The sequence below is a fragment of the Suillus subaureus genome, assembly GCF_016647635.1.
Source record: "Suillus subaureus strain MN1 chromosome Unknown BJ212scaffold_6, whole genome shotgun sequence".
Taxonomy (NCBI): domain Eukaryota; kingdom Fungi; phylum Basidiomycota; class Agaricomycetes; order Boletales; family Suillaceae; genus Suillus; species Suillus subaureus.
This window is the reverse complement of record NW_024538562.1, coordinates 297,887-315,883: the sequence shown is the minus strand read 5'-3', so window position 1 is coordinate 315,883 and position 17,997 is coordinate 297,887. Positions and strand designations below refer to the sequence as shown.

The following is a 17,997-nucleotide window of genomic DNA, read 5'->3' as shown; positions in this document are numbered from 1 at the left end:
TACGTAATGCGATAGAGACTTTGTGCTGCAGTGAAGTTCCGTATTCATCTTCCTCCAAATCCTATACTAGCTATAGTCCAAAATGTGCAAATGCGATTCTTTGTCTGAAGGACAAATCACCCTTAGCCATTTCCTCCAGAGCACCATGCAGCGCTCGCGCGGCCCGGGCACAATCTAGGGTCTCAGTACAAAAGATAGCCTTATAAAATTTGTCGATGATTTCATAGGCCTTGGAATCATCCAAGTTTCCTATTGTTCCGATAACGCTTTTGAATCCAGAAAACTGCAACCCAGCAGCAAACTGGGTAGTCTCGTTCTGCATCCATCTGAACTGTGGTCCAACCGGTCTCGCAGAGAGGAAGGCAAACTCCTTTGGCTCAGAGCAGGCCAGGGGGATGTCGGGAAGTGACAGCAAGCCGTCGCGCATCAAAAAGGAGGAATTAAATGGTTGATAAGCATTCCGTGTAGCATAAGCTACCAGATGGAACCATCCATGGTCTTTGAAGGCCTCGATAGCATCCTCCTTTGTTGCATCGGGGAATCTTGTGAAGAAGAATGACGGGGGTAAGTTGCGTTTCACCATTTCAGGCTCCATTTCTGCGAACTCGATCGCAGGGTATTCAACTTCCTTCCCTTCGTCATTTTCAAGTGGTTTTGCTTGATAAATTGCAGCGAACTTCGAAGATGGCACAGGATGGTCCGCGCAATTGCGAGCACGAACTAGTGACGAGATAGAGGAAGTGTAAGATGAAACGTACTGCTGTGGTAATTGTTCCCCTTCCACAGTGTAATCCCCTGCGGCATGCACCGGCAAGGTGGAGAAAACCGAAGTGGGGCACCACCATATTCGAGAGTTACGCCCCGGTGGAATTTTCTCTTTCAATTGAGCGATCACCGGAACCACAACATCATGCCACAGGCGGCAAAGTATCTCTTTCAGATCGTCTTCTACCGAGTCAGGGTCTTCTGGTACTGAAGAGGTGCAAGCTTGAAAAGTAGTCGACAACTCTGCGAGAGAGCTGAAGGTTATCTCCAGCTGTACATGAAGCGGCTTGGGGTACGCGTTGGATACGATGATGGCATCGCATGACCGCCTGCTTGCGATAAGCATGACCACCGGGCCATCCTGCGTTGCCTTCAGCAGATCAGATATTGGAGGATGTGAGCGTGGTGTACCCTCCGCCTCCCGTATTTCGTGTACTTTCGCATTAGGCACGACGGCGCTTTTGAGGCTGGAAGTCTCTTGCAAGGTGTCTAGTACACCGCTCACAAGCAAGTTCAGCTGCTCCACTTTCGAGATCTTTTTACTATCCTCTTCTTGGTCTTTCTCCTTCTCCTTCTCCTTCCCTGTTCCTTTTTCTTTTTCTCCTCCTGTTCCTGTTCCTGTTCCTCTTCGTCTTTTTTGCTGGTACGAGACCGCGCAATATATGTCCACAGTAGCTCTCTCCCCCACTCCAACAACTCTACAGCTTTGTTCACTTGTTTTATACCCAGTGCCGTCGCTGCCGCATCGACCGCAAGAGAAGTCGAGAGATGCTCCACCGCCCATGTCAGGGTGGGGGTTGCAGATATATGCGATTGCAATAGTTGGAGAGACATCTCGTATGCCTCCAACCTGAACTCATCCTCCCCCACAACCTTTTCGGCGATCCGAGCACACGCTAGTGCTATCTGTAAGCGGCATAATACACCACTGATGGTATCATTGAAGGATTTTCTGTACCAAATTTTGGCACTGGAAATAGAATCCGGACCTTGGTCTGTCATATGCTTGGCTATATCGACAAGGCTAAGGTAGCTAGAACCCGTAAAATGAAATGGATCGTTGACATCGACCGATTCCATGCGAAAGCGAAGGCGTTCAATCGCATCCGAATTCTCATCATCTCTTCGCCTAGTGCCAATCTGAGCGGTGGCCGCGATAACTTTGTGGAGTGAAGAAGCTATGGGAGTGGGCGGGAGTGTGGCGAGGGCAACATGGTACAGCTGGATGGCATCATTAAGGAGGCGCTGGTCCCCTCGGGTAGTTTTTTTGAATAGGTCAAGGAGTGCTTTCGCTAGCTTATGAACCGACTTCCAGCATGCCTCAGGGTCCGAAAATGCCGGCTGCGTATGTGAAGGTACCAGTGAAGATAAATTGTAGACGTTTGCATCATCAAGATGCGCGGTGTATGTTGAAGCTCGATTGGACGTCTCGGGAAATCCTACATCATAGGAGAAAGTCTCAGTTTCGACGACCCGTGTGCAACACGATCAGTATGCCTTACCTGTGGACATGAACGAGCGGGCTCGAGTTCCAGCGAATTTAAGTGCTTGCGATGCGACAGGTCGAAGGGATGGGAGCGACAACCAACATTGTAATATGAATATCCAATCCTCATCTTGCACGGCTTGTGGACGCTCACGTGTCTTTCCTTTCATGACACACCAGGGCGTCACCTCAGGAACTTTACCGGAAAGAACCTATGATTCTCGTCACTGCAATCCGTTTGCTGAACTCCCAACAAACTCACCTGAAACATGATGCAGCCATAAGAATACATATCACTTGAAGGAGATGGGATATATCTCTCTGTAACCTCTTTGTGGTTAAGAGAAGTCGTTACATCGGCATCGACATCTTCATCTTCATTCTCATTTTCATCGACATCGACATCGAAACTGCTTAATTCAGGTGCTGACCAAATCAAAGCTCCAGGCTGTTTCTCGCGAGGACGGAGGTATTCGAATTTTGGACCTATCTTGACCATGGATGACAGCCCAAAATCAGCGAGGCACGCTTGACCTTTCTCGTCGACCAACACATTCATCTACCAAATATAATGTTTCATTTGTTGGCATCCCTGGAGTTCATGGTATAAAGGCTTACGCTCGTGAGGTCTCCGTGCACCACAGATTCCGAGTGTACTAGAATCACAGAAAATCAGCAACCGCTGGATAGTGTCATCATGAGCACCGACAGTAGTGTAGGCCGTTCGCCACGTTACACAGCTAAATCAAGTTAATAGATAGATAAGGCCCAGGGATGCTTGAAACAACTTACCAGGAGGTACTTGTCTTCCCGTATTTTGCCATCGAGATACTGATGGAGCGTCCCCTTAGACATCCAAAGCGACACTAAGGACACAGGCTCGGATGGATAGTCTCCGAGTCTAGTATAGCCCAGAAGTGGAACAATGCTTTCATGGCGTAATCTCTTCCAAACACCTATCTCTCTCCTCAACGCCTTCAATTCAAAGATGTTGAGGGACATCGGATTAAAAATGAATGAATAGTCTCTTACTTCTTTGTTTTCCAAGTCAATTCGAAGAAACCTCTTGACCGCCACCTGAAAGTATGTCAGGTTACATAGCGCGTAACTGATACTAAGTCCTGAAACATACTTGCAATGACTGCTTCTCGCACTTATAGTTGCACTTGTAAACTAAACCGAATGAGCCAGAAGCCACCGGATAGTTAATAGTCTTAGTTATGAATTCCGTCAGATCATCCAGGCTGGATTGACTGTATGAGCTCAAAGTCAAGATCAACACAGAGAGACAGACTTAGTAGGTTTGGAGATGGCCTGACTATCAACCGGCGTAGTAGTCATAGATTGCCGTGGTGTGTGGGCAGGTCGTTACGAGGGCGGAGGGCGTGGACTAAAAAAAACTGGTGATTTATAACTGTTCTGTGAATAGAGCAGCGTCAATATATACGAAAGCACCGAGTGTGCATGTACGGTACTGATGCGACTTACACCTGACTTACACGTGCCTTCATCATGACAAAACGTGCAAGTGTTCTATACAGTAACTTAATCGTCTAAGCAGTCAGTAAACATGTCTGAAATTCTGAATCCATGCAGTTGGTAACATCAGTACTTGGATACAAAAAAACCTGAGTTGGTGGATAACTTGAAGTAAGCCTGTAAGGTCCAGGATTTTTTGGCATTTACTGATTTGAGTCATTTGGCACACCGCCTGTCACAGAGCTGCTAAGAATTTCAAGGTAACAGGGTGGGGACTCACGCGCACGTTTAGGCCCCGGCAGTGTATAATACTTTTTCCCTTTCTTGAGCGCCCGAATGGCGTGTTCACTACCGTAGACTCGGAAATAGTCATAAGTGATTGCAGTACTACAGACACTTCGAACCACTGCGAAGTGGTGTTTATTATTTTGACGGATTGTGCCACCAACTTTCTGTGGGTTGTTGCAGCCTGGGTCAGATACACTTGGCTGAAGCTTGGGCAGCTGCATATTCGAAAGCAATTTGAAAGAATTTGAATTTTCCACGTGGGCCCAGGCCCACTGCAGTTCTGGTTGTACAGTGACCGAATGTTCTGCACTCAGGCTCTCCACCAGCTTGTGCACTCTCCTCCGTGACGACATTTCACGAAAAACGACTTGTATCTCGCTCTTACAACTAACTTATACCTTTCTCGAACATTTCTGTCAATTCTTTGCAAACTGGGCAGGATAGGTTCTATATGTGTCATGGCTAGTAGTTGGCGCGCCGCGGCCGTGCTGTATTACTCGATACCACTTGCCCTATGTCAATATACTCCGCTACCTAGGTACGTCAATTATGTTTGTTGACGGGCACTTATCAGGGACGATGCGATAGATGGGCGCAGGCGGTGGCTTTGTTGGAAAATCTTCTATATGTTCACGGAGGTCTGACAGATCAGTACGATCAATACTCGTACACATCTGCACCGCCCACATCAGAACTATTGCTACTTGACCTTTCCACATCATTCAGTGCCACTTCCCCGCCGTGGCAGCTGCTCTCAAATACAACCACCACGAGCTCTTATCCCAATTTAGGATGGCACACCCTCTCTGCATTCAACACAACCTCATTCCTGCTTTTCGGAGGTCAACCAGGACCGAATTCACAAACAGTCCTCACTTCCCTTAACGATTCTGCTACACTTGTTTCCGCTTACGATCATGCGGACCCGACATTTTTCATCGAGCCTCAGAACTGGGGTGGTGAACCAATGAGGAGGATTCGTCATTCAGCATCTTCAACTGGCGGGAAGGTCTGGATTGTCGGTGGTGAGAAGGCCGATGGATCAGGAAATGCGTTCTTTGATCACTACCTCTTCAACCCTGTGTTACAAGAGTTCGTGGTGCTTCCGTCTGGTGGTAATGCTCCACCCGACATTTATGGGCACGCATCACTCATTCTTCCTGACGGACGACTCCTTATCTTGGGTGGATATTGTGCATCATGTGGGGAGCTTGTACCCCTGAATGTTGTCTGGTCCCTTGACACGACACAGGCAACCCTCGCATGGGACATGATATCCGTCTCAAATTACACCACACCAAGTCCACGCCGCGACTTTGCGGCTGTTGTTCTCGTCACTGGAGAAATCCTAATTCATGGGGGAGGCGATGGCGAATTACAGACAACATATAGCGATGGATGGATATTAAATACCAACCAAAGTCCAATGGTCTGGCGAGAAGCACAATCTCTTCAGCAACTTGGCGCTCGCAAGGACCACCTGGCAGTACAGTGTAACGGTCAAGTACTCTTTGCCTTCGGTGAGTCCATCCCTGTTGGCTCCTTGCTCCTGTCTGATCGAACTCAGGCTACGGAACCTCCGCACCTGCGTCTGCCACCATGGAAATATACGACCCTTCTAGCTCGTCCATGGTCTCTTCTTATAGTTCGCCACCTGCGGGTTCGACCCCGGCCATCATCTCTCTCCCCGCACCCTCTCAAACTAGCCACTCTGGGTCAAGTGGGGGAAGTGCAGGTGCACCCTCAGCAGTGTATCCAACAAGTACTGCTGGTGCTGGTTCCAGCTCTAGTAACAGTAACATTACTGCTATCGCTCTAGGTACCACCTTCGGCATCATTGGACTCATTGCTGGTGGACTTGTAGCTGTCTGGTATATTAAACGTTCGCGGGGACGCCAGTCTTTGAATAACGGGAGGTTTTCCATTCTTGGTGGTGACCACGAGTACGACAGTATCGATGGCGGTCCTGCTGATTTTTTGTCCATGGGTTCCGAGCAAAGGAGTCACGGATTCCTAGGTGCACGCGCCCTCCCGCTAGCTGCAGCTCTCGCTCATTTTGGATTAAGAAAACATTGTTCCCCCCTGCCACCTCGCCCGCGCCGTGACATGTTCGCCGACGAAGACGCGCGAGAATTCGGGTCGGGCAGTCCTCCGGATATGTTACGCAGTGAAGGCAGCGGCGGAACTAGTGCATGGTCAATGCGCTCGATGGGCGCAATGGTGCGCGGCATGATTTCCAGGGAGCCCAGTACAGGCAATAGCAGCCGAGGCTGGGATGATTGGGAGAAAATTGAGAGTGATCGCGGGGACCTGATGAATGAGGGAAACAACTCGTACAACGTGATGCCCAACAGCGGACACCCCCATGGACGAGATGGTATCTCATGGTCATACACAGATCCATTCTCAGATCCTGTGCCACATAATGGGGAGTACAACTCGTATCAGCCAGACCATGGGGTACGCAAACCTGATGGCGAGTATGACAGCATTGATGTTGATGCTTTGGGCCGAGACCCGCCACCCCTTCGCCCACTGAGGACCATTCCCACCCTCAGTCCTGTGCGTGAGGTCGCGTCCGACTCAACCAACACCCTAGCATCATGCCCTGGTTCCTCACAAAATAATTCGTCTTCCAACGGCCATTCTTCCAGCAACATTTATGCCTCCCAACCAAGTCTTCCCTCGCAGCCGCCTTATAGTCCTACGATGCCCTCTACATTGCACTCCTCTGCACCAACCATTGCACCCTCACAGCGCCATTCATCCATCCTCAACTCGTATTCACCTTCTTCGAACCCCATTCGTCGATCAGACAGCTGGTGGGGGCGATTTATGAAGACATCTCTACTTGATCGACGCAATTCTACCTGTCAGAAACCACTAGATTTACGGGACCCTAACCCAGCTCCGCCACTCACGTCGATCAACGAATGGAATGCTTCCCCGGACTCTCTTGAGTCCAAATATGAGCAACCAGTCAAACATATCCGCCTGATCTCTCCATCTGTCTATAGTGGCCGGACAGCGAACACTGAGGTCGCAGAGCGGCTGGGTGGAAGCTATGATGTCGTACAGCGAATTGCTTCGGACGGATCCACATCACATCGAACAGCTTCGATTGGTTCGATTAGTGCAAATGAACACGGAATGTTGGGTGGCTTATCATCCGATCAAAGCAAGCTTACCTCTTCCCGACCTATATCTCCGGCATCATGTCCCTCTTCTTCCTCAAAAGAGCCTTCGAGGACTGGACCCACCACCCATAGTTCTCGGTTCATAAGGGCCACAGGTCATGCTGTGACATCTAGGGTTCAGGAAATCGAACGGCAGGTGGCGAACAATCTGGTGGCAGAACGTTCTCCACCTCCGCGGAATACTCGCAAGCGAGAAGAAGTGCCTTCCCGTACCCGTCCAACCATTCGGTATGGTCTAGCTCCGCGAGCATCATTGTATGTTGCCAACCCTGACAAGCAATGTGCCTAAATTGTGACTTCTGCCCCTTTGTTAATCTCTGGAAGGAATTGTATTGTTTACCCTCCTGTCTTTACTGCCGTTGTTTTAGTTGCTGTAACACGAGATACCATCCGACCAACGATTATTCCTCACGGTCACCAAATGTTTATTTTTTTTTCATTTCAAATGCATATATCTATGGTCCGAAGGCAATCCGAAGTTAGCACGGTGATGGGAGAAGTTGTAATAGTATGTATGCCATGCAGACCAGAAAAGGAACCTGCTGTGGGCCTCGATTCATGCATTGCGCCCTGGACATTCTTTGGGGAACGTGCTTGACTATGATCTCAATTATCGGCATTGTACATGTGTATTCTTGGCAGGTAGATCATTCGGGCATCCAACGATCAAAGATGATAGCCACAGGGGAATGTCAGATGATTGGTTACGCTGTCGTAATTGGTGATCGGTCCATGTACTGAAAAGCCGATGGCGACGAGTACGCGAGTACTTAGAACAGCCAAGCTCGGTAGTCGAAGAACAAGGAACCATGAGCCTGCCTGCACTTAGCACGCGGTCACCGTCATGAGAATAAGTATAGCACAGAAGGGACCGTTCTAGAATGATTTACTGAATCCGGGTGCTTCTTGACGACTATGAGAGAATTAATTGAGGGATCTGCCCACGTCTGTCATTTGTAAGACAGTGAGCCCCATGTTCCTGTGCTAAACGATGTCAACGCAAAACCAATCATGTTCGACAACTCTGTCCTCATCGCTATTTTGACAGTCAACTCAGTCATTGACTTATAGTGGGGCGGTGCCCATCCGCTACAATGATCGCTGTTGTCACTGGCAGCCACGGATCACATCAACCACGAAGCATCGCCCTGACAGAGTGACAGTATGCAGAACGAACCTGCTATGGGTGGATGTGGGCACCCCTGTCCCTGTCAAGCTTAGTGCACCTATGTTTGTCATACGTCCCGACCGTCAGTACAGGACAAAGTGCTACGGCCGTTATAGAAAGTCCACTTACACGAGGCAGGATTTGAATTACTATTCGTCTCGCTGTCATTGCCGACATTCACAGAATCCGGTGACCGAGGTAGAAGGTTCAGGGTTAGTCTCAGTTTTAGTGCCTATAGTGGGAATTTCCTAAAGATAAGACGAAAGCATGCCTTTCTCTGCACATCCTAAAAGGGGCGCTTAAGTTCCGAACGAACTCGATAAGCCAAGTCACAACCTTACTCACCTACATAGGGTTCAACGGCGCCGGATGGGGACATTGGTAGCCAGAGACCGATGGACACTTATGGGACCGCATTGTTAAGGAGCGCATTCCATAATGCATTCCTATTGCTTACGTTCCCTTCCCAAATAGCAATCTGCCGTTATTTTATTTGGATCATATGTACGTATATGTACACCTATATCAGTGATGTGATTTGTTGGTTTGAGCTTGATTGTGAGTTATGATTGTATGGGTATAAGTGGGGCCATGGTGACCAAAGTGCGAAGTTAGATCTAGGGTCACACCGCCGTCGGGCCTGCGGAGAGTATCTTCACAGGGTAGTTCCGGCTCTTGAGACATTATTCAGACATCTCCCAGGGCAGGATTCCTTGATTGGACTCTACTAGCCAAGTACAAAAGTATTTGAATGAATTGGACCGTTTAACCAACCGCTTACATGAATGAAGTCTTGAATTTTTGAATCAGCCTAGCAGCTTTAGGCGGGCAAACCCACATTTTTGCATTGTCAATTTGATGATCGGTCTATCCAACACGTGCCATCAATGCTGTTGACCCTACACAGGCCTGAATTCAAGGACTCACACCGCGAGCTGAACTGGGTAGTCAGGAAGCGCCCTTGGCATTTAGAACTAGGAGTTGCTACTATATTTGTTCGCCGGAAGGTGACTGGTCTCGACTGCTGCTCGGTTTAGTGTAAAACCAGTGACACGAGTTGAGTTCCGTCATAGTTGAAATCCTTGATAAATAGATTAGGGGCACGTTGTGAAAACTGGCTAATCCGTACTTGCCAAAACTGAACGCACTACGGCTCCCCTTAGTCGAATGAAGAGCAATGTGTGGTACAGCTGCCGTGTGTAGCGCGTCTCGCTGAGCTCAAAAATATTCGTGGAATTTTTCCCGACCTTGGTCTGAGTTCAACTTTACAGCACTTGAAAATTTGGGAAGCTTTGATCGCCAGGGCACAGCGATGATCGCGTATATACACCTGAGTGTTGTGTTAGGCTTACCCACCGTGTGTCATGAAAGTGCTTCGCATCTACTACTTACGAGGAATTCGAAGCTCATTAATTCGATGCTGTTTGAACCTTGTTCAATATCCACTGCATTGCAAGTCTTTTATCTCCGCAGCCAACATGGGACTGCCGGCAACCGGGACCACACTACGAGGAATGCACAACTTGGCTCCACATCTAGGCCACCAGAAGCACAGCGTTATTTGCCATCTGCCGCTGTTAATGAATAAAACGCGATAAGTATCCGGGTGTTCGTCATATCCGTCCGATCGTCTCGAATAAATTGAAAGGTTCTTTACACTTCTGTGGCAGGTATATGAAAAACGGGCGCCGAAACTTACCACAGCAGACCACCCGCAGTTGCCGGCGTCATCTGACAGGTCCTCGAACACCCCTTCATCATGATGTTCAATCGGAGATTGTATGTGGTAACCTGACTCAAGGCACCTGACTTAGCACCACGTTCTGAGCGCTTTCTGATGGGCATCACAATCTCGTTTTGGGTTACTGGCTGAATACTCCTATATGTTCGGGTGAAGTGGCAGCTCGATCACTTCTTAGTTAACATGAGCATGCTACTATCCACGTGTTGCATAGTAGAAACTTTAATCCTCGAGCTCTTTGAGGATGGGCTCATTGGGGTGCTTCTCCTTGAGGTACTGATTTCATGTTCAGACGCAAGATCAGCGGGCGGGAAGTATCACGAACTTTGATAAGCTGTTTCACGTAGTTCTCCTCCGCATCCTTCTTCGACATTCCCTTGATGCCGTTCCAAGCAGTCCTGCGAGACAGGTCAGGTCAATTTATCCAGGATTGTTTCCACTCACCATTTAGCACGCTCGACGAATTGGAACATAGAGGGTTCCTTGGCCGGATCCGCATCTCCTACAGTAGCTTTGATCGCCGAGGAAAGTCAGTTCGTATTCTTCTACAGAGGTAACACAAGAACCTTGCTTGTAGAATTTATAAAACTGTGGATGCCCGTATCAATCAGCATGGCTCGTCTGCGATCTTCAACGTAATGATAGACTCGCCTCCAATTTGACGGTAGCATCCGGGCCTGATCCATTCTTGTCCAGACCTTGGACGTACGCAACAGCTTTTTCGAATTGAGAGGACATCGTCGAAGGCGAGAGATGAAAATGCTGGAACTGATCTAGGCGAAGACAAAACGCAGCTCTCTGGCAGCAATTGCCAGATCTGGAATCGGCTGCATTTTTTCCTTCGAGATCTTATCAGCTGACAAGCGCGCAATATCGCATTTGTTTCAGAGTCGCTTTGAACAAGACATCATTGGCCAATGCACTTGGTGTTGTAGCAGATAAGTTCATGGAACGTGAATCACTCTAGTCTTCAACATCCAAAATCATGTCTAGCCTATAATATAATACTGCACACTTATGCAACATGTACTCACTTGTTCCACCTGTTAAACGTTTTTCCTTTACAAAAGTTGAGTGCGAGCGCTAGCAGTCTGAGGCCACGTCGTTGGTGTGACCGTATGTCACGAGGGATTGTTGTGACCTCTTGGTCACGAAAACGCACACGCATCTCACTCCCACCCATGACGACTAGTAGTACTTCACGGTCAGCTCCACCGCCGTCACTACAAGAAGTACAAAGAAAACTGTCCGTTCATTCAACAGCCAGACCTAAGAAGGTTCGTATGCATCCAACCAAGTCAACCCTAATTCTCCTGATTTTGTCACAATCCGGATCGATCTGAACCCTGCAGGCCCTTCCAGCGTCACAACCTTCTTCACACGTTTCTGGAACCGAGTCTGACTCTGACTCAGCTCTGTCTCCCGATCTTGTCTCCCCAACATCTCAGTCATATGGTTCTAATGCGGTCTCCGGCAGTACATCTCAGCCTCCATTATCCTCCATTGCAGAGGGAAAATCAGGAAGTGGTGAGGAGTCCGACGAAGACGAAGACGAGGAAGAGGAGGGTGGTTGGAGGACCGCAACCAAGGCCGAGAAACCGCACAGTTCTTTCGATGAGAAGATGATCAAGTCGGGCTATCTATGGAAGAAAGGCGAGCGACGCAAGGTTCGTACATCGGAGACCGCTTCTTCGCATTCGGTGTGGATAGCAATTATCACAGACATGGAAGAAACGATGGTTTGTGCTCCGACCTGCACATATCGCGTATTACAAGACCAATGCGGAATACCAATTGTTACGCCTTCTGGATCTCTCCGACGTACATTCTTGCACCCCAGTCACGCTCAAGAAACATAACAATACATTTGGTGTTGTCTCTACTGTCAGAACGTTCTATCTCCAGGCTGAAAGTCCAGTAGAGGTTCAGCGGTGGGTTCAAGCAATACAGGACGCCAGGGAGGCTCTCATGACCATTTCAACTCAAACGTCATTAATCACATCCCCTATACCGATCCCTGGGGCTCAATCAGTACCTTGTCGCATTATGGTCTCGCACTCGCCTCCGCAAGCATCTCACGCTCAAAATATAACCTCCTCGGACTCAGAAGATGCATCGCCAAGCGCCCAACGGACTTACTCGACCTCGTCCCAGAATTGCCCTGCAATTTCTTCCTCACCCACGCGAATGCAAACGATACCAAAAGAAGCTGCAAAGATAGTCCTATCTGGTTACTTGATGAAATGCGGCTCGAAGCGACATAATTGGCGCAAACGGTGGTTTGTGTTGAATGGCGAAAAATTAGTCTACTCGGGAAGTCACATGGTAATGGGTATTCTTGTACTTGCCACGTCGGATCCTTGCTAACACGGAACCAATTGAATATGGCTATCAGGACACAAAACCCCATCGGCAGTTTTCATTTTCGGAGATTCTCGATGCCCTGGAGTTCGATATGCGGAGTCACAAGCACAGCGCACCTATACCTCCTCCTTCGACCTCGCCATTAGCGTCGTCAACATCACCGGACGACTCGCATGGCCACTTCACGTTTAAAATAGTCACGACGAAAAGGGCGCTGCTTTTATGTGCTCCAAGCGAGGAAGAAGAAATCAAATGGCTTAGTGCCATTCGTGCTCTTATAGCTCGACGATCAGGCGCTGGCGTTGTGCCAGGAGACTCAAGTGGAAACGTCGGTAGCGCCTCGAAGCCGGCGGCTTCTGGTGCAGATGCCAATCAGGGCTCTGGGGGAGGATCGGCATCGAGTAGCGGGTTGAGACACAAGGTCAGGAACTTGAGTATAAGCGGACCGAGTGGCATTTCCACAGCGCCCATTTCGGAGGACTAGAGCAAAGTACAAACGAAGATAACGGCATTCTGCCAAGTCACCCCAGTTATCCTTCAGTGTAACACTCTCACGTCAGTATTATTCCAATCATGCTTCCCCGGCTGTATTTGAAGTCGACTGTCATCATTTATTGCCTCACGGGCATCAGTTCTATTCCTCTTCTAGCGATATCTATGCCTCAGTCTGGTGTTCTGCAGTTCATGTAGACAACCTCTATTCGCTTGCGCTACAGTGGTCGGATGAAAAGGAAATCTCTTCGTGACACTTGTGTTTGTTTGATTGTTCGGCAGTTTCGATTGTGATTTCATATACAATACTAGTTTGATAATCATTGGCAGGGCCAAAGCGACAAGCGCGGAGGATTTGACAAGCAGATCCATTTTGAGCGTTATTGTTGGTCCATGGGGTCTCCCGACGGTATTCAAAGTAAGAACCGGGGCTTGACTCTGTGGTGGATACCACCCCGACCGTAGCGGTTGTAGTGAGGCATGAGGCAGGTCTGCGCATGTTTTTTGGCTTACACTGCTACCTTTGGCTGCTGACGCATTCTGTGGCAGTGATATTTTGTTAGGATGAAACCCAGTATCGTACAAGTGGGCCCTGTAGAAGGGACAGTTTAATGCTGTACACAAGGGTACATTGTTGTACACAAAGCTGTACAACTGATCATAGAATGATGATCAGCTAGCGCCTGAATTGGAAGGCCGCGATGTAAAGAGTGCCGTTTAACGCGCGGAAGCAAAAGACGCCCCTTGGCAAGTTCTCATGGTATGGGGGTGGATGTTTGGTAAGGCGAGACCCCGAAAGTACCTTCTGTCCAACTTATCTTGATAGATTTGCTATTTTCCTTTTTTGGTCATTTTGTTCGTTAAACAGGTGTTGTCGTTCCCCGTTCTCGTCGAACGTTATGTACTTATACTCTCTTACATCCAGAATGCGTCCTGTGTCGCTTCCTCTTGTCTCTTTCTGTCTCATTGTATACCATTTCTCTCTCTGTATCTTTCTTACCCCACACTCTCCCCTTATACCTCTATCTTCCTAATCATCATGCCCGCCGTACCAAAGTCCCCCACACAGTCTAGGCGGTCCGGAGCGCCCAAAGCTAAAGGCGCTGTACGCGCCAAGTCGGGTTGTTACACGTGCAGAATCCGCCGGAAGGTGAGTCTTGCATGCACGTCACTTCTTCGATCTTCGATCGCCGCTTCTTTGTCATCAGACGCTCATTCTCCCCTTCCCAGAAATGCGACGAGCAGCCCAACACAGACGGCAGCTGCCAAACTTGTGTTCGTCTTCGTCTACAATGTCTCGGTTTCGGCGCAAAGCGGCCAGAGTGGTTGCGTGTATGTTATTTATTTTTATCACTCCCTTATCATTTCACTTATTCTATCCCTCAAGGCAAACGACAAGGTCGTCGACCTACGGGAAAAAATTAAAAATTTTCTTGCCGCACAAGGAATGATTAAGGGGCATTCTGGTGCTGGGCCCCGTCCCAATGACCAGGAACCTTCTATTCTATCGCTTTCGGCGGACTATGCTTCCCCGAGTACGAGTCCGCAGACCCCGACGTTGTCGATCTCGAGTGACGAGCGACACCCGGGTATAGCACGTAATGATTATCTTCGGGGGGACACTGATGCTCGTAAGACCCATATCATGAAATAACCTTGCTTGTTTTCTCATACTGTTGTAGGACTTCCGGTGATGCAGGACATTGATTCACCATTGGACGCTCGGGAAAATTATCCTGGGGTTATGCTGCCTGCGTATCCTTCCCCTACTTATACGACTAGCTTAGAACCATCATGTAAGACCCCGTATCGCTACTAAATGTATGTATGTATCATAGTACTCAAGCCCTCCTTTTGGCAGGGCCGCAATCAAACCTGCCTCGACCTCACACCAGCGACTTCTCTGCAACGTACCATGCATCCTTCTTGGTCGAAGACGATTATAACGCCATACCCTCTGGATATCTCTTGCCCCAATCCGTTAACTACAACAACACCATGCATCACAACTGGGTTAACCTGAACATGCACCAAAACTCATCATTACAACACTATATGCAACATGTTATCCGTATCCAGTATGCTCATGCCGATGGGTCCATCGGTGAACTCGTATGGAAACTCATACATTCCAGTGATTCAGCCCGTGAGGCTGCATGTTTACTTGCGGATTTGCACCGCAAGAGCACCCAAGGTGCAATTGGTTTCACCGCACCCACAGATCATGACGTGTATACACGCATCCAAAGGGCGCCAGTGACGGAAGGAGACGCTCTTGCAAGCCTTTGCATGGTCTCCTATTTCCTCTTCTCTGGGGGACAAGGGCAGTGGCAGGCGTTCCTCGACAGCGCTTGCGAATTTTCAATTAAAGTTCTCCAGCGGAAACATGCTGCGCCAGACTGGGCACTTAAATCATGCAGTGACAGTATGCAGTTTATCATCAAGACGTCCATGTGGTTCGATGTCCTCGCGTCTGCGACGCTGATCCGTCGTCCCAAGTTCCTTGAAGTGCTCCGTTCGCTCTATGGTCGGGCCACCACAACCGTTAATGATAGCAGACCGGAGCTTTCCATGATGGGCGTCATGGGATGCGAGAACCGGATCGTCCTCGCCCTCGCTGAAATTGCTGATCTCGCATGCTGGAAGGATGAGTGCAGACGTGCAGGTAGACTCAGCGTTCCTGAGCTCGTCAGGCGCGGACACGATATCGAAACCATCCTGAAATCTACCAATGACCCTGATCACTACAACTTTGACACAGAACAGTCACGCCGACGGAGCCTCACGTCTGACGTATTCCGCGCGTCTGCCCTCGTCTATCTCCATTCCGTCATCTCTGGGGATCACCCCCAATGTCCAGAGATCATGTCCCACATCGCGGAAACAGTCGAGTGTCTCAGGCGTGCTGAAGACATCAGCACAGCACGTCATGTTGTACGCAGCGTCGTGTTCAGCATATGCATATGTGGCTGCCTGACGGATGTCCCCCAATATCGCAGTTACTTCCTGCGGCGCCTGCATGAGCAGCAGACGGAGACGGTGGGGAACTGTACTCGGGTCGCTCAACTTATGAGAGAAGTGTGGAACAGCCGAGAACGAGGAGAGCCCGTGGACTGGCGTGTCGTCATGCAACAATCCCAGATGCTTCTTGTCTAAGGCCTATCCTACGACACATGAACCTTTTCCCTTCATTGCTACCTGGCTCTGTTTATGATCTGTTAAAAGTATTCAGCGCCCCCCTGGTGTGCAGCGCGGCCAATTATTTCCCCAGGATCTTCATTTTCATACCACACAAACTGTATATCACACTACATGCTCACGAACTTGCATCTGTGCCATACTACACACGACATACAAATGCTATGTATTGTTTTTCTAGACATATCTCCATAGCCTCAAGAGGCACCGCCATCACAAGGACGTCTCCTATCATGATCTATTGTTAATGCCCACCAAGATGCCACCGCATGATGCTGTGATGTTGATCTCATCTCAGCACCGCCGCTAGTCCCGGGTGAGCCGAATTAATTTGCTTATCATCGTGTAATACTTTCCTCATCTGCATATATGTGCATGTAGTTTCAAATTGGACCCCTCTCTGAAATTCGGTCAACCGGTCATAACGTTCTCCAGTTGGTCGCATGACAGTCTTCTGCGAGCTATTCGGAACATAGTAAGTCCTATTTAGAATTATAACATCCGAGACCTCCTAGCTGCGGCATTCAGATCAAAGTTGGAACAACCTAATCAAAGAACACTGGCGGGATTTCATCATCGCGAACTCTCAAGCCTTCGAGTGTTGCCATTACAGCCTTCCACGGGTCATTTACGACTTTGTAAGAAAAAAAATCATTCACAGGTGGTGCCTTGAATATTAATCAATCTAGGACCTAGGACTGCTTTGACAAGCCCAGCTAGGCTCCGTTATTACATAACGGGTACTTGCAAGTGACACTCCAAAACGTCGCAGCAACCCCGCGGCGCTAGCGCTGCTGCCCGCCCTGATAGCAGTATCCAGGACCCTGACAATTGTGCGGAAACATCCATAAATTGGCTCGGCCACGGTGACTAGTATCCACGACCGACTTGCACGGACTAGTCACGAATTGGCAGGGTGCATCATGCAACTGTCGGAGATTTGTTGTGTTGTGATTGCCTTCCACGGTGGTGACGCAAATAGGATTGTCCTGGGAGTGTTGCTGTTATTGTTTGCGTATAGCATACCATATCAAACTCAAGCTTCCTTGACAAATGTAGAAAATTGCAAGGTTTGGGGTGGCCATAATGCGGCTCAGGTGCCCCGAATTCCTACAAAGTTCACTTCTTCCAAGATGAAGCACATTCCCTCATGTAAGTTCTCGTGTCAAGGTCAGCTGTTCAAAGGTTAAATGTTAATTAGCGAACGTGACAGTGCGTTCTCGCATTGGCCATATTGAATGCTATCATTCAATTGCAGGGTGGTTCTCGGTCTTAGTCAGATTGTATTGAAGGAATACAGTCGTTCATTCCAGGTGGGTTAGTCACAGATAGTACATGACTGAACAGTGTCGCGTGAGTCACTTTGACGTCTGGCACCAGGATCATCTGATATGCACGTTCGAGTTTAGGTTAAACTGACGTTTGTTTATTGTCTCAATTCAGACTGCAACACAGCTCAATTTATGGCAAATCCAATTATGTCGGGGCTTACCGCAGCCTCGTTTTCTCCGGGCTGCAACTAGACGATAGCCTACTCGTCCTTCCCCTGCAATTGACCAAAGGGCTACAGCCTTTTCTTGACTTACACCGGCCTCAAAGCATTCAGTTCACAGCTTAGTGATTCTTCGACTCTTCGATTAAAATCCAGGCTTCGGGCCGTGAGCCGACTCGAGCCTAAGCCGAACCTGAGCCGGTTTGCAGCATTAGACTGAGTGCAGCCTGGTCTTAGGGACGGCCAGGGTTCAGAAATTGCACGTCGGTTATCATGTAAACCCGCATCATTACCAGGTATATATAGCACCCCAGTCCTCCTCTTGGC

The 17,997-nt window shown here is 48.9% G+C and overlaps 6 protein-coding genes across 6 annotated transcripts; 4 read left to right on the top strand and 2 right to left on the bottom strand.

The window, feature by feature from the left end:
- Positions 1 to 70: 70 nt before the first annotated feature.
- Positions 71 to 3,735, bottom strand: BJ212DRAFT_1546354 (uncharacterized protein; the record flags this gene model as incomplete). The annotated part of the gene is made up of 10 exons (XM_041341873.1): positions 3,546 to 3,735; positions 3,384 to 3,504; positions 3,284 to 3,328; positions 3,044 to 3,226; positions 2,961 to 2,991; positions 2,870 to 2,907; positions 2,514 to 2,810; positions 2,268 to 2,463; positions 1,413 to 2,204; positions 71 to 1,383 (listed from the first exon to the last, which is right to left on the bottom strand). Exons 1-10 carry the CDS (start codon positions 3,590 to 3,592, stop codon positions 71 to 73), a joined length of 3,063 nt encoding a protein of 1,020 aa, XP_041196372.1. The 5' UTR covers positions 3,593 to 3,735.
- Positions 3,736 to 4,284: 549 nt separating this feature from the next.
- BJ212DRAFT_1332608 (uncharacterized protein) lies at positions 4,285 to 7,682 on the top strand. Its single transcript, XM_041334810.1, has 3 exons — positions 4,285 to 4,556; positions 4,607 to 5,538; positions 5,586 to 7,682. Exons 1-3 carry the CDS (start codon positions 4,477 to 4,479, stop codon positions 7,502 to 7,504), a joined length of 2,931 nt encoding a protein of 976 aa, XP_041196371.1. The 5' UTR covers positions 4,285 to 4,476; the 3' UTR covers positions 7,505 to 7,682.
- A 2,692-nt stretch (positions 7,683 to 10,374) lies between these two features.
- On the bottom strand, positions 10,375 to 10,862 carry BJ212DRAFT_1296991 (acyl CoA binding protein-domain-containing protein; the record flags this gene model as incomplete). The annotated part of the gene is made up of 3 exons (XM_041332524.1): positions 10,375 to 10,522; positions 10,569 to 10,635; positions 10,772 to 10,862. The coding sequence occupies 3 exons, from the start codon at positions 10,860 to 10,862 to the stop codon at positions 10,375 to 10,377; spliced, it is 306 nt and encodes a 101-aa protein (XP_041196370.1).
- A 443-nt stretch (positions 10,863 to 11,305) lies between these two features.
- Positions 11,306 to 12,972, top strand: BJ212DRAFT_1264419 (uncharacterized protein; the record flags this gene model as incomplete). Its single annotated transcript, XM_041330415.1, has 4 exons — positions 11,306 to 11,405; positions 11,487 to 11,791; positions 11,847 to 12,449; positions 12,520 to 12,972. 4 exons carry the CDS (start codon positions 11,306 to 11,308, stop codon positions 12,970 to 12,972), a joined length of 1,461 nt encoding a protein of 486 aa, XP_041196369.1.
- Positions 12,973 to 14,019: 1,047 nt separating this feature from the next.
- BJ212DRAFT_1445178 (fungal-specific transcription factor domain-containing protein) lies at positions 14,020 to 16,136 on the top strand (the record flags this gene model as incomplete). Its single annotated transcript, XM_041338064.1, has 5 exons — positions 14,020 to 14,130; positions 14,211 to 14,312; positions 14,368 to 14,611; positions 14,663 to 14,786; positions 14,876 to 16,136. The coding sequence occupies 5 exons, from the start codon at positions 14,020 to 14,022 to the stop codon at positions 16,134 to 16,136; spliced, it is 1,842 nt and encodes a 613-aa protein (XP_041196368.1).
- Positions 16,137 to 16,872: 736 nt separating this feature from the next.
- BJ212DRAFT_911398 (uncharacterized protein) lies at positions 16,873 to 17,907 on the top strand. The gene is made up of 4 exons (XM_041344326.1): positions 16,873 to 17,330; positions 17,380 to 17,390; positions 17,455 to 17,495; positions 17,622 to 17,907. Exons 1-4 carry the CDS (start codon positions 17,102 to 17,104, stop codon positions 17,794 to 17,796), a joined length of 456 nt encoding a protein of 151 aa, XP_041196367.1. The 5' UTR covers positions 16,873 to 17,101; the 3' UTR covers positions 17,797 to 17,907.
- The last annotated feature ends 90 nt before the right edge of the window (positions 17,908 to 17,997 follow it).

Bases quoted from the DNA above. Each gene is read 5' to 3' on its own strand.
- BJ212DRAFT_1332608 (XM_041334810.1), top strand. From the start codon at position 4,477: ATGGCTAGTAGTTGGCGCGCCGCGGCCGTGCTGTATTACTCGATACCA. The intron at 4,557-4,606 runs GTACGTCAATTA...ACGATGCGATAG, and splicing joins CAATATACTCCGCTACCTAG to ATGGGCGCAGGCGGTGGCTT. The intron at 5,539-5,585 runs GTGAGTCCATCC...GATCGAACTCAG, and splicing joins TCAAGTACTCTTTGCCTTCG to GCTACGGAACCTCCGCACCT.
- BJ212DRAFT_911398 (XM_041344326.1), top strand. From the start codon at position 17,102: ATGCAACTGTCGGAGATTTGTTGTGTTGTGATTGCCTTCCACGGTGGT. The intron at 17,496-17,621 runs GTTAGTCACAGA...GTCTCAATTCAG, and splicing joins CAGTCGTTCATTCCAGGTGG to ACTGCAACACAGCTCAATTT.